The sequence below is a fragment of the Trachurus japonicus genome, chromosome 15 (genome assembly GCF_045865225.1).
Source record: "Trachurus japonicus isolate A0001 chromosome 15, Traja_1.0".
In the NCBI taxonomy this organism is placed as follows: domain Eukaryota; kingdom Metazoa; phylum Chordata; class Actinopteri; order Carangiformes; family Carangidae; genus Trachurus; species Trachurus japonicus.
The window spans coordinates 23488800-23503121 of NC_140921.1; the positions used below are offsets into that span (position 1 = coordinate 23488800).

Genomic DNA, 14322 nt, shown 5'->3' on the forward strand with positions numbered 1-14322 from the left:
GATTTTCAATGCACTTTTTCAAGTGTGAGCAATTCAGATTCAATATGCAGTTAATTTGATGAGGAAAGCACCACAGCATCACAAGCTACAACATAATTTTAGCTGGACTGTGGGCCCTGTAAATGGGAATGTCCATGACCAATAAACTAAATAACTAAAATGAACTAACTAAAAACAAATGACAATATTCAGTGTGGTTACAGTACAGTATTAGGTTAAAAGAGCTAGAATGCATTTTCAGATTTTATTATGTAGTAATTACTTCACAGTACTTCAAAAGAAAACGTATTCTATTTTTTTTTTATCTACATTCGACCACAGAATATAATTAGAAGCCATTTACCCTTTAATATAATGAATGACCTGTTTTAATTTTGCTTTATCATAACAGAGCTGTAGGAGAATTTCAGTGGAGAACTGCTGGATCGATATCAACCTGACCACACTGTAGAGAAACCAGATCACTGTGACTATTGGATTTAAAGATTAATCAGTGCATCCACACTGGAGAAAAGCCTTACCTCTGTGACCAATGTTGGAATACGTTCAGAGACCAAAGAACTTTTAGCAGATGTACAAACACTCAGGTTGGAGAAAGGCCATACATCTGTGGCAACTGTGGGCAGAGTTTCAGGGACTCTAAGGTTCATCAGCAAATTCACAGTGGAGAAAATCCTTAACATCTGTGACCACTAACTCACTCACTCCATGTGAAAAGTCATTGACCTCTTGATACTTTAGAAACATGTGTGAAATAACTTGGTTTAGAAATTAATTTCTTAAAGGACAATTCCAGGCGAATTCAACTCAGGGGTGTATTTTCATATCATTTTAGGTCTAAAAGAATGAATCTGAAGATTTTCAGTTTAATCGCTCCTGTTTTGCGGTAGTTGCGTCTGTCCGCGCATCGCCACGGCAGCAATGAATGGGAGTGGATGTAAGTTCCGCTGTTTAGGCTGTTTCCAGCCCTCAAAGCCGCATTTTTTTTCCACAGACAGCATCAGATGGCTACTCAAACATGCACCGAGAAGTTTATTTACTTCAAGCAAGCCGACATGTTTGTAAAACTAAATCTAATTCAAAGTCTCCCGGAGTCTCCCGGAGTCCCCCTCTCCCCTCAAGAAGCTTGTGCTTTTTGTCAGGCCATCATTGCAAATAAGAACCTGTTCTTAATGATTTTTCGCCTGGTTAAATAAAGGTTAAATAAAATAAAAAGAGACCCAGTTGCCGTGCTCGGTGTGTTCAGGAGCAGTGGGAAAAGCTACCGTTTGTGTCATAAACACAGGAATATCAACTCTTTACTTGCTTCAAGTAAAAAAAACTTCTTGGCGCATCTTTGAGTAGCCATCTGACACTGTATGTGGAAAAAAATGTACACTTCACGCAAGTAAAGAGTTGATATTCCTGTGTTTATGACACAAGCGGTAGCTCCTACTGCGCCTGAATACACCAGCACTGCAACTTCGGGCTCGCGCGAGACTCCGGGAGACTTTGAATTAGATTGACTTTTACAAACATGTCGGCTTGCTTGAAGTAAATAAACTTCTCGGTGCATGTTTGAGTAGCCATCTGACGCTGTCTGTGGAAAAAAATTGCGGCTTTGAGGGCTGTAAACAGCCTAAACAGCGGAACTTACATCCACTCCCATTCATTGCTGCCGTGGCGATGCAGGGACAGACGCAACTACCGCAAAACAGGAGCAATTAAACTGAAAATCTTCAGATTCATTCTTTTAGACCTAAAATGATATGAAAATACACCCCAGAGTTGAATTCGCCTGGAATTGTCCTTTAATTGTATTGAACAGGTAAATGTGAAAAGTTGTAAAAAATCTCATAAATGGCATGTGTTTTGTTGTACTTGTTGTCAGAGCTACAACAGCACACACACAAACACCCACTGAGTAGGGTCATACCTACAGTAACTTAAAGGGACAATATGTGACAATTACCCCCATCTAGCGGTGCGGTTGCATGTCGGCACGTATTCTTGCTGTTGCGTTTACGTAAACTCGGGCAGAAGTCAGAAAAACAACACACGCTGCATGTATCAGGATAAACAAGCCTCTATGTAAACAAACGGTCCGCCAGCACGAGGCAAAACAATACAGGCGTGACAATATGTTGTCATGGCGATGTCGTATTGTTTACCTGACCCACGTTTTACCGGCTTTCTCTCGTCGAGTAAAATAACATCCAGTCGGTTTGCCGACGGCGTCACTCACGGCGTCATTCAGGTGTCTGACTGCACCTGAAAGCAACACCAGTGCCTCCGTCCTTCCTCACACTAGCTACACGGTGGTGACAGTTTTAACAGGCGCTGTCTGGAAAACTTTCTCCCCGAGCCGAGAAGCTCCGGCGGCCCGAGTTTGTGGTTACTGACGGCCACGGTGACACTGAACGTAAAACATGGCGATTCAACATGGCAGAGAAGGTTCGGTGAACCCCCCCCTGTATGTTTGTAACGACTTGTAACATCTCATTCTAAGGTACGAGAAAGCGCTCGTTTGTATGCGGGCGCGATTCCACTTCAGTGAAATACGTATTTATGAAAGCGATATTTGATTTTTGTCAATAAAAAGCCAATAAAGTCCCATACTGTCCCTTTAAGTACTACACAGACATGAAGCCAGCTTTTTTGACATCTCCAAGAAGAAAACATGTGGCCACAAGGAGCAGAAGCTCTGCAGATAGAAAGACCCTGTTGATGAAAAAGGTTAGATAAGCTCGGCCAAACCGGTTGGAGCTGCCAGAAAGACTACAGTAACTCACCCCATAAGATAAGGATTCTTGACAACTGAGGTGAACAGAAAAGCTTCTCCAAATGCACAGTACATCAAGACAAATTGAACAGTTTGAAACTGCTCTGGCACACTTTGGGCTCCTTCAGCCAAACCGAGTCCTCCTATTTGAACTGCATGGCACAATCTAATTGTCTCACCCAGTGTAACAGTGAATTTGACTGGATATCCACTGGAAGTCGATTCTTAACTCTTAGTAAAATAAGTGAAAGTCCTCCTTCAAACCTTCACTTAAATACAAAGCATTATCATCAAAACAACCAAAACGTACTCAGAAGAGCTCGTTCAGAAATGTTACATATTATATAGTTGAGTCAAATATAAAGCGTAACATAATATTTCCGTCTGAATTGACAAAATGTACATTGACTTGTGCAGTCATTCATCTTTAACTATGACAGATTTGGATGCTGAGAACAGAAAGCTTGTCTGGTTTGATTTATGAATTGTTGCAGTCAAGTGATGACACCACAGAACATCCCAACGAGTTGAGAGTGCTGTGGAGGGCAAAGGGCTGAATGATTATGCAGCTGCAGTCACGCAATTTAATCGCTTGCATGTCCAGGTCCTCTGTTGTGTTTTGTGTTTGAAAAATAAGACATAGAAAGCACTGGAAATGAATAGCAGAGCACAACCTCAAACATTGGTTCATCACAAAACAGGAGATTAATAGCTACTGATATGAAGGCAAACATTAAGTCAGGCGGGGCTTTACCTTAGAACAGCAACACAATTATCAGATGTAGTCATTCATATGCTCTGCCTAAGGGACCTGTCAAAGTGGAAGAATCTATCCACAGCCTCCAGGGCAGTGTTTCTTAGTATTACACAAAGCAGGTTTCAATTTAATGTTGTGCTAAATGTTGTACTACTGTATCCTCTATATTATTCTGCAGTCCAATCGGTGTAAATTAAGTTTAAAACTGCCAACTGTGAAATCACTGCTGTGAATTTGACGTTTTGAGGCTAAAAATGAGTAAGCATTAGTCCATCCAGTCTGAATGTGTGGCCTCAGTAAGTGATGCAAAAACCATAGACTTCAATCTGAGATATCAAATAGCCTGTGTTCTCCCTCTGCTGAGACAGCTGCAAGGATAGAGAGAGAGAGAGAGCAAGCGAGCCAGTGAAAGTTTGGATTTATTTGTTTTACATCAGCATAGCAATTTTGTTCAGAAGCCGTTCCCTTATCTTCCCGCACAGTAATGATGCAGAAAATTATGCAAGTCTCAATTTGAATGGAAAATTAAGAGCAAAATCGTGTATGTAATGTGTGTCTGTCTTTCTGACGGTTTGCTTTGCTCTGCGTGCACACTCTCTTGCTTGTGCACCAGATTCCATGTAAGGTCCAGGCATACTGCCTCTCCCCCATACTACGGCAAACCTTCACTTTAGTTGTCAAGCTGATAAATAGGCTACGCTCAGTCCCCTGTCGTAGCCTATATGAATTAATCATACCTCAGAGATACATTGCCACCCTTAGAGCTACAGACAAGCAGATAAATAATAACACCTTCAACCTACACATTTACAACCATTTTATTGGCTGTCTTTGTCTCTGATATGTGCATCACGTCCACTATGGTGAACCACACAGATCTCTTAAATCTTCTGCACATTATTATTTAATAACTGGAATAGCTCCACAGATGACCACAGGGCTTTTCCATTTGTTATTTACAGGTTTGTCTCAAATGTGTCATGTCAAAAATGAAAGGGCATTTGTACCTTTAAAAAAAAAATCCACCAGCCAAAGCCATTTCAAAAATGCTTTCCTGACAGGGACATGGCATTGTGTTTCCAAGCAAGGGTGTGAGTTTGGAGTTGGTGCAGTAGGAGCACATCATGCCACAGATGGTGTGGGGTTGACTTGGCACAGCTGTTCCCAGTGGCCTTCTGAATCTAAAACTAGAACGGGGCGATTGAGTTTTCTTTGCACATAATTTGTCAAGTCCCCATAGTCATCTTGCAGAGTCAAGTAGTTAAACAGTCTCCAGCTACATTATTGAAATGTGCCTTTTGTTCCACTCCCTGTGAGCTGGACTGTGAATCATAAGTTTGGGGGACTGAATGACGACAGTGGAGATGGAGAATGCAATATCTACTGAAAGGTAAAAGGTATGTTTAGGCAATTAAAAGCTGTTTGTTTACCTAAAATGGTACCTTGAGGCTAGTGTTTATAGCCGGTTTGTTATATTAAAGCAGAAGTAAGCGATCCGGTCGTTTTGGCTAACTTCTTGTCAGCCGATGGAGTTAGCAGTCCCCGCCCTTGTCCCTACGTCACCACATTCATGCGCATCCCTTGGCTACACACACAGAGAGGACCGCCCCTTTATGCTGTTCTCTCTCCTCATTGGATAAAGGTTGTAGGATACAAGGAAAGTTTTCTCCTCGGCTTACAGCAGAGCAGAGTGACTGACAGACCTGTGTTTCGGACCAAACACTCTATAAAAGTGATTGCCGTCGGAAGATATAACTATTTAAGACTTATATTAACACAAAAATCCTGCTTACTTCTGCTTTAATACTTGTAGCAATATGCTATCTTATTAAGGTTGGAGTTACTGTCACATTACAATCACTCCATCTTTGGAATCTTGAAATGTGGTACTTTGTATCACTCTCATGGTTTAGAAAGTGAATTCATACCTGGGTAACAATTGCAATTGTCACCTTCTCAGTAATGATGCTTAGGTTAGTACTATGACAGCTGTTCTGGCAGGTGTTGGCATCCGTCACCTTTCCTGTTTACCAAGACCGGGAATATACACCTAATCAGTAAATCCAGAGTGATCCACGGATAAGTCCTTGACAGTTACAGCTCAGTCTCTGTCTGCATTAGGTTTCTAGCTACTGTAATGTGCAGCTGAGCAAGAATGGATTCTTGTTGTGTTTCGGTGATGCAACACCAGTCAGGCATAGCCAAGGGAAACCAAGTTTTTACACCTTCCACTAGGTGCAAATATACCAAGAGATGAGCTCAGTGCTGACGCTGTGAAAGTACTCGGGGTTGAAATTGCCATCCACAGTTTCATTACAGTTAGACAGGAGGCAGAAATTCCCATGTCGGTTTTCTCCATTTTTGTCTTCCATATTTCACCACTGTCAGTCTCCCTTGCTCCTTACCTCCAACAATGAGGTTGTAGAAGCCGTGTAGTCAATCCAGCTACCCAGAAACACAACTGTCAGGTACCCTAATGTGTCTGATAGGCTGTAATCTTTATGAGACTCGACAGCTTCAGTACTGATATGTACAAGACCTAGAGCCTTTCCTTTTCAGGGGCATGTACATGAACAAACCAGCATCCATTTCTTATCATCTGATTGTGGCATGCCTAATTTATTTATTCATTCTTTGCCCAACAGCTATTCTTTTCTTCATTGTTTAGATGTGCAAAAAGAAACAGCTTTAGGAGTAGAATTGCAAAATATGAGAACTGAGATAAAGGCAGCTGCTGAAGCATGCACCTCAAAAGGCAAAACAATTATAAGACAGAATGCTTCTAATTCTCAGCTCCAGTGGTCTGTCAATGGCAATGTCAATTACAATTGCAGTCAACAAATGAATCTGTTCAAAGCCTCCAGTTCTATGTACACATTAACTTCGGCCACTTCACACTTACTTGCAGAGTTGGGATTAGTTGGGAGTTGTCCAGCTCTGTCCTCTAAGCTTGCTGTTGAAACATATTAGATGTTGAACTGGCATCAAATTTAAGAATTTCAGCTACTCTAAAGGAATTCATTCAAGTGAGTCGTTCATTCAGGAAAATCAGACCACATGTTACATTAACAGTCAAATTATTATATAATCCGTTGCAGAAGTTTATATGCTTTACAATTATGAAACAATTACTGCAGATGTACAAAACCATAGTGTCTTGCCAGTTGTACAGCACTTCTAGGTTGTTGTCAAATTTTGTGGAATGATTGAGATAACCACATAATTTCCTCAGTGCATTATGAGGAAGCAGCGAGGAACTATAACTATATATAGGTTTTCCATGATTCAGTTTTAAGCATATTGTGTTGCTGGCATTGGGCTAAATTAAAGGATTAGTTTGACATACACTTATTTTCATACTTGCCAAGAGGTAAATGAGATAAGCACCACTGACATGCCTGTACAGTAAACATGACGCCAGTAGCTGGTTATCTTAGCACAGCATAAAATAAAACTGGAAACAGCTTGCTCGACTCTATCCAAAGATAATGAAATTCGCCTTCCACCACCTCTTAGACTCACTAGTTAATACCTCGGCCAAGAGCAGAGGCTTACCTCCGTTTAGCTGTTACACTGACTTTTCCAGTCAACCAGCAGAAATGTAGGCATCATCGTGATGGGCCGTGAGAGAGTCCTCATTCGTTGTGAAATGAAGACTTAACTGTTTTAACACTTTAGTCTGGGCACGTATTGAAAAAACTTATAACGTTCATAGATATTATGTTCATTAGAAAGCTTCATATCTAAGCCGATTTTGCTACTTTTGGACAGAGCCACATAAGCTTTTCACCCCCATGCTATCCATTTCCTAACTATTGCATTATATTTAACAGCAATATGAGCGTGGTCTCAATCTTCGTCTTCAGTCTTCAAACCACTGACAAGAAAGAATAAGAACGAGTTGTTATCAAAAATGTTTGAGCAACTCAATGACAAAGATGCTTTTCCTCCAGCTGAATGACTATCAAAGTGACAGAGTGCTGTTTGGAAGAGCTGAACAACTGTCAAATACTGAGGAGCATCCACGATACTACTCGGACTGTTAGTGACATCTTTCTGATTGGTCTTTCTGCTGACTTTCTGGCTATAGGTTCTCAAATTCTACAGTGTTGTGGGCAAAGAGTCAATTTTCTGTCACATTTCAAATAATCTTCAGAAATCTTTTTAAAAAAGACTCATCTCAAATTTAAGGCCATATAAAGGGACATTATCTTCTCTGGAATCTTCACAGCAAACGTTGAGAGGTAGCTCTCCAAAAATCCACTATTTTTTGCCCGACTTCTTGCAGAAACCCCCTACAGCCCCACACTGCATGCCATCTATCAGCTACACATGGTACCAGAAAGGGAAGACACACACACACAAACACACAGATGCCCATGTGGCCCTGCCTATCGCCACCTCCAGATGTTTTGTCAGCATGTGGTCGTCGTGCTGTGGCCCAGTGCAGAGTGCAGACTGAGCAGTCCTTTTCAGAGGGCCTGGGCACATCAGCCCAGTTCCATCACATTCAGGATAATTATAGAACTGAATGTGCTGCTGCACCTGCCCGTGTTCAAATGCAGGAATAAAAAGAAACCCCTCAGACCTTGTTAAACACTTTCGAAAAATCATGAAAATGGACTTTTGATTTGCTTTCACATCTGCTGCAGACTTTTTCCAACACACTCCTGAATTGAATAATTATTTTAATTGCTGTGTCTTTCTGCTTAGATGGTAACCTCAGCTGTTTTATGCTTTTTACTGCTGTTTCTTGTTCCCATTAATGAAACCTAGTCTATGGAATTCTATAAAAAAGCTGATATTATCATTTAAGGGAAGTTTCCATATAGTATATAGGATGCAAATGTAAATAAGGGCTTGTATTGCATAATCTTTTGAAATGTGCTCTTAAAACCTCATGTAGAGGAGCGAAAATGATGATGCAAAATCATTCCACATTTTATTTGAATGCTTCAGTCCAGCTTCTTCGTATGAATTTGTTTTGACTGAATGTGAACCAGGACTTTACTGAAAAAAACATGAACATTCCCTGCAAATTCTAAAAAAGTTGTAAATTGAGTTTATTAATTTTAAGTTCCCTAGTTGGAAACTTTCCCTAGTAGCCTCGTACACATAAATAAAAGTAGATTTTGGTTTTGATTTGATTTGATTTTGCCTGTTAAAATATGAACAAAAGTGATTAAAAAAACATCACTTTGTCAAACTTCCTCTGTTTCTGATCAGAGTATCAAATGTCACCTGCAGTATTTAATCAGGTGGAGTTTGGGGAGCGATAGAGCTGTTTTGCTATTTTGCCAGCAGCAGATGAAACGGTGCAATGCTCCTAGGCTGTGAGCTGGGTGACAGGGTTTGATGTGTTGCCTCCATCCACACCCACTGCAGTGACAGTGAACACACAGGGTTGTCACAGTGACACGCCATCTCTCTGATCCTGCTGCAGGCTAGACGCAGCTGAGATCAGTAACTGTATGACTTGTGACCCCTCATCTGTCTGTGTCAGTCTGCATCATATACCTCATCCTCTACTCTCTCTCTCCTCTCCCCAGGCACCAGTAATGGGTCGGTACTGGTTTATAACTTGACCAGTGGTCTTCTCCACAAAGAGCTCAGTGTCCACTCTTGTGAAGTCAGGTAAGGTTCATCCATCCATCCATCCATCCATCCATCCATCCATCCATCCATCCCTCCATCCATCCATCCCTCCATCCCATTCTTGTGAATACAATATCTCAGGAACACATTGTGTGGATTTCTTTAAATTGGGCAGAAACATTAATTTGGACACAAAGATACACTTCAAAGAATTTTGTGTACAGTAATGTTGTGTTTTCTACAGTTTGCTTCCCACCAGTGAAGTGTTGCTGTTAAGGTGAAATATCTGTAAAATGGCATTTTAAATGAACCCCAGTGGCGAGTCAGTCAGTGTGAGGCGGATTGATTTTCGGTTGATTGGTTTTAGGCTTTTTTAGAGTTTATGAAGGCAATTGGCACTTAACATAATTATAGTGCCATGTCAGCTCTAGTGTGTAAAAGAGAAATAATTCCCTAGCTTGCTTTCTGGGCCTTTTATCCAATATCCTCTCAATGGACTTGAGATGAGTGTCTTGCCCTTGTATTAGAAAACTTCAAAATAAGAAACAAACGGAAATGGGGATTGTGGTTAAATATATAGTGTACATGATCTAGATTTAGAACATCGTGGTAGCACTAATATTGCTTTCATATGCAAATGAAATACTGAAGACCACAAATACAAATGCGTCATGTTGCTCAGGGTTGGCTTGTGATGTATATTTGTGAAGATAACAGAAAAATCCTGACACCACATGCTATGATCAAACCACATTATATATATATATATATATATATATATATATATATATATATATATATAATAAAACCACTTCAATTTTTGAGTAGCTGATGAAAATACTGCAAAGCTACCTTGGTACATTTATCGGGACGAGTGACTGAATGTTGAGTTTGTTTCCTGAGTGGGTGAACGCAGAGGAGGCTTAGATGCTCATGAGAAAATGGGACCATCTTTCCATACCGTGCAAATCAATTCATCCCAACAACACAATAAAGGGTATTACAAGACCTACATTTTAGTATGTGTGTGTGTGCATTTGGGGTAGAGAGAAGACATTGTGTCAGTGATACCCAGTTTTACATTATCTAACTAAAGCTGCTGAGGTAGCACGGTTGTATTTGCTCAGTTAACAGTAATAAACATAGTATCATCGCCAATTACTGGGAAGTTACTGGGAAGAAATCAGCTGTCCCTGGTCTCCACAGAACTTCTACATCTTGTTAAGGTGTTACCAATAACATTACTGTCAGGCTCTGGTATGTGTATACAGGCTCACTTGAATGCCCAAGCAGAACACACTCATCATTAACATTATTAGTTACACTGATGTTTTTCATAATCATAGTCAGTCATAATGTCTGCTGTGGGGAGGCTCTATTGATTTCTCAGTGAAAAGTGTGCTGCATATAAATATCATCTTCCACTGTCACTTGAAATAAATGACTTGATTTTTTTTTTCTGTGATGGTGGAAATTGAGCCAAACATCCATGCTTCTGATGTAGCTTTAACCTCTCAACACTTCACTATTGCCTCAGGTCTAAGAAGCTAATTAATGGGCCTGTCAATCACAAGTCCAATGGGCCATTCAGGGAAGAGCACAATCCTGTATTAGGAAGCCTCTGGTCATAACTGAGCATTTGAGGGAAGAACAAAACATTGAATCATTCCAACACAATTAGGAGCTAGTTGGTCAGCAAACCCAAGATCATAAAACACCCCGCACTCATTTGGCTATTGATATTTATTTGTTCCTTTTGCTTTTCTCTAATGTCATTTGGCAACAGTGATTGTGGCTGTGGGGAGAAAATCTTGTCCAGGATCACAAAGAAGGTGTTACCACAGGGATAGCTGTGGGGAAACAAATTGTGCATTATCTGGAGTGTACCATGTTGATATGTGCGACCAAGAAAAGTTCTGAAAAAGCCATTAGTTATTTTAATTGACTTTTTGTCTTATTAAAAACCCAATTAAAGAATTTTGTTTTCAGTATTATGTGATTGGTAGCACATTTCTCATAACACTTGTTGGCGGTAATATTACATCCACTTCCATATTTATTAAAAAATGTTGTTTAGTATTTCAGCATAAGCTTGTTTAGTTTGCACAACTAATAGAGTAAGTAAGTGTTTTGTGTGTGTGTTCTAATTAGTACAAAACAAGTGCACTCAAAATAGATTACAGTGATATGCAGTGACATAGGCTTAGCTATGCTGCAATGCAGATTTGTTATACATTCAACCTTGTTGTCCTGCAGTATGTCTGCTCACTGTATTGGCTGCTTATGACACTGACCTGGAATTTAATCAGAACACTACACCACCTTAATGCAACAGCTCAACATTTACAAACAGCATGTTTGGCTTAATTAGTTCTTATTCTCAAAGAGCAGCAAAACTATTTCACTTGGATTATTTAAGGACAAAATTAAATCAGTTAATGTTAAAAAGAGATTGACTCGGTGCAAACGCCATTCGTTCAGACAGAGACAAGCTTTCTTTAATGAGAGAAGTTGGTGTAAAACTTCAACATACTTTAATGAGCCATGCAGTGCACGCATACAGTATGTTACGCTTTAGTTACCCCTGCATGTTTGTGTGTATGTGTGGATGAAAGTGAGTAACCAGGCGATGGATTTCTGTGTCTGGTGTCTCTGTGGATTTGCTCTCCAGTCATGACACGTAACAGCTGTCTGCTCATCTGCCTGTCATCTTTCACTCAATTTGACTCCACCTTGTGTTCACACATGGCATAAAATATTTAATACATGTGAGCACTTGGGCGCTGTTAAGATGCTCGGCGTTGAATACTGCTTTGGTGTATTAGGGTCCTCATGATTTTAGACATCAGATCATCTGAAGAAGAACAAAATGACAAAAAAGTGTAAAAATAAACAAACAACAAAGCCAAACACTGAACCAGATCTTCACATCGAAATAGCACCATCAGATCAGGGCTTTCAAGAGATTTTCTCTCTTCCTATACAGACACATGTAGAGCCCTGCTCTTAAACCCAGTGTGATGACGTTCAACATTAAGCTGTGTGTTATGTGTGATGGGAAGAGCAGAAGTGCTTATGGAAATGGGCCCGGCGGCCCTTGCCCGGGCACAGCCATGCCAAAGGAGGCCTGGCTACTTAGCATCTCATTTACATTTAGTGGGGAAATGAACTAATTAATCATGTGGCTATTTACCATCTCATTATAGTGGGGTTTGTGCTCCCTGAGCTCTGCACACTTAAAAATGCTCATATCTCACACTTGCTGGTTTGATTTTCTTTTTACTTTTGTTCTGAAGGAGAAATTTTAGGTGTACTTTTACCTTGCTAGGATGTCGTGGAATAATGCATGACAGCTGCTCTGCAAGTATTAGATAGCAATAGTATTTATTTGACTATAACCTGTGTGTGTGCTTATTCCACAGGGGGATTGAATGGGTGAGTCTGACCAGTTTTCTGTCTTTTGCCACCTCTGCACCCAACAACATGGGCCTGGTGCGAAATGAACTGCAGCATGTGGACCTGCCTACTGGTGAGAGGCTTACACACACACACACACCTGTTATCACTTGTGCCGGAGGGCACCGGCCAGTACTTTGTTCTCGATTTTTATATTTTGCTCAGGGTTCCTGCAGCCCCAACAAGAAAGAAAATAGACACTTCAGTCTCTATCTGACTCTCTCTCGTTATCTGTCTTTTTGTGTTTATGTGGTTCTCCAAGAGACTTTTCTTGTTCACCCCCAGGAGACACTTACACACTCTTTCAAACTAAGGTCCAAACTAAACAGTCTTAGGGTACCACCAAGGGAAACCGAGCTCTGAAAGTGAGATTCTATTATGACTTCCTGCGGAGCGACTTACACCTTGGCCTTAGTCCATTGATGGGTCTATAGAATCACTGCACCAACACTGGAGCGCTTCTGCCTCCTCCAGGGGTTGGAAATGTACAGTGCTACATTTCCTCTGTCAGAGAGAGAGCAGAGTTAAAAAGTGAACGATCAGGAAGAGACGGTTAAAGGAGGAAAAAAAACGACTTCTCTTTAGTTAATGCATTAGAATTAATACATTTTGGAGACAATAATTGATGAGCACTATCATCATTTTCACACAACTTTTCCATTTACATTTTACATTTTAGTCTCAATGCGTTTGGCTTGAGGAATTTGCATGTGCACAATAAACAATGTGATCACTATAATGATTCAGTCACAGAGCCTTTATGCCCATTTCAGGACAATGGAAAGTATAAGTCACTTCTTTAATGACTGTCTTGGAAGCACCAGAGTCATCAAAGTTAACTGTCTGCTGCAATAGCTTTGGTTACAGACCCATACACTCTCCAAAATGCTTACCCTTTTATTGTTTTCTTTTTCTTGCAAGTTCAAATGGGTTCAAGTGACTGAGCCCTAGACTAGTCCTAGACTGCAAATGTTGTGGCTGACTGTCATCTGTGATGCATGCATATGTCTGTTTTCAACTTGGGTCACAACATTTTGGGAAATGCACTTTTTACTGTCTTACCAAGAGTTACAGTAGTTAAGAGAATCATTATTAATGAACTGTAATCTGTGTGTGTTTGCTATAGAGATGCGGCAGGTCTGGGATGTGTTGAGCTTAGCATAGCACCAAGGTGACCAGAGAAACTGAGTGAAGCTTGCTAAGCCCCATCAAACAAAAGAAAAAGCATGCCTTTCAACAACTCGCAATATCTTTTATTTACAGGTTACAACTGTTTCTACATGAATAAATAATAAATGAGAGATTGACATTTTACAGAGGCAATCACTTAATATCGTTTTTTTAAAATCATAAGTTCAGTCTTCTTTAAGCGTTTTAATGTCAGATGTTTAAATGATGATAATACCATCAAAAATGTATGGTATTACTATCACACTTTAACTTTTTGGAATTCAAATTCAGAAAGACTGCAGGCTGATTGGCACAGTTTTGTGTGTGTTACTTGAGGTTATGCTCGTTTGTTTTATTTATTCGGGGAAAGTGTGCATATTTTTGCATAAACAAGTCCTCAAATAGAACAGCACCAAAGTTCTGCACTAAAAGATAGCTCAAAGACTAATCCACTAAGGCAGACACCTTATGCCCCTTACAGCTGGAGCGTTTTCTGATAAGATTTAAAAATCTGGGATGCAAAATCATCTTCCTCGCTTGCCTCACTCAGTCGTGGTTATATGATGCCTAGTTTCTATATTAT

At 40.2% G+C, this 14322-nt stretch overlaps 1 protein-coding gene across 1 annotated transcript in view; it reads left to right on the forward strand.

Annotated features, from left to right (window-relative positions):
• wdr11 (WD repeat domain 11) overlaps positions 1 to 14322 on the forward strand; it is a 54002-nt gene that overhangs the window by 18921 nt on the left and 20759 nt on the right. The window contains exons 11-12 of the mRNA XM_085800594.1: positions 9068 to 9152; positions 12536 to 12642. Of these exons, the coding sequence (XP_085656720.1) occupies positions 9068 to 9152; positions 12536 to 12642 (192 nt within the window). The remainder of the gene's footprint in view (positions 1 to 9067; positions 9153 to 12535; positions 12643 to 14322) is intronic.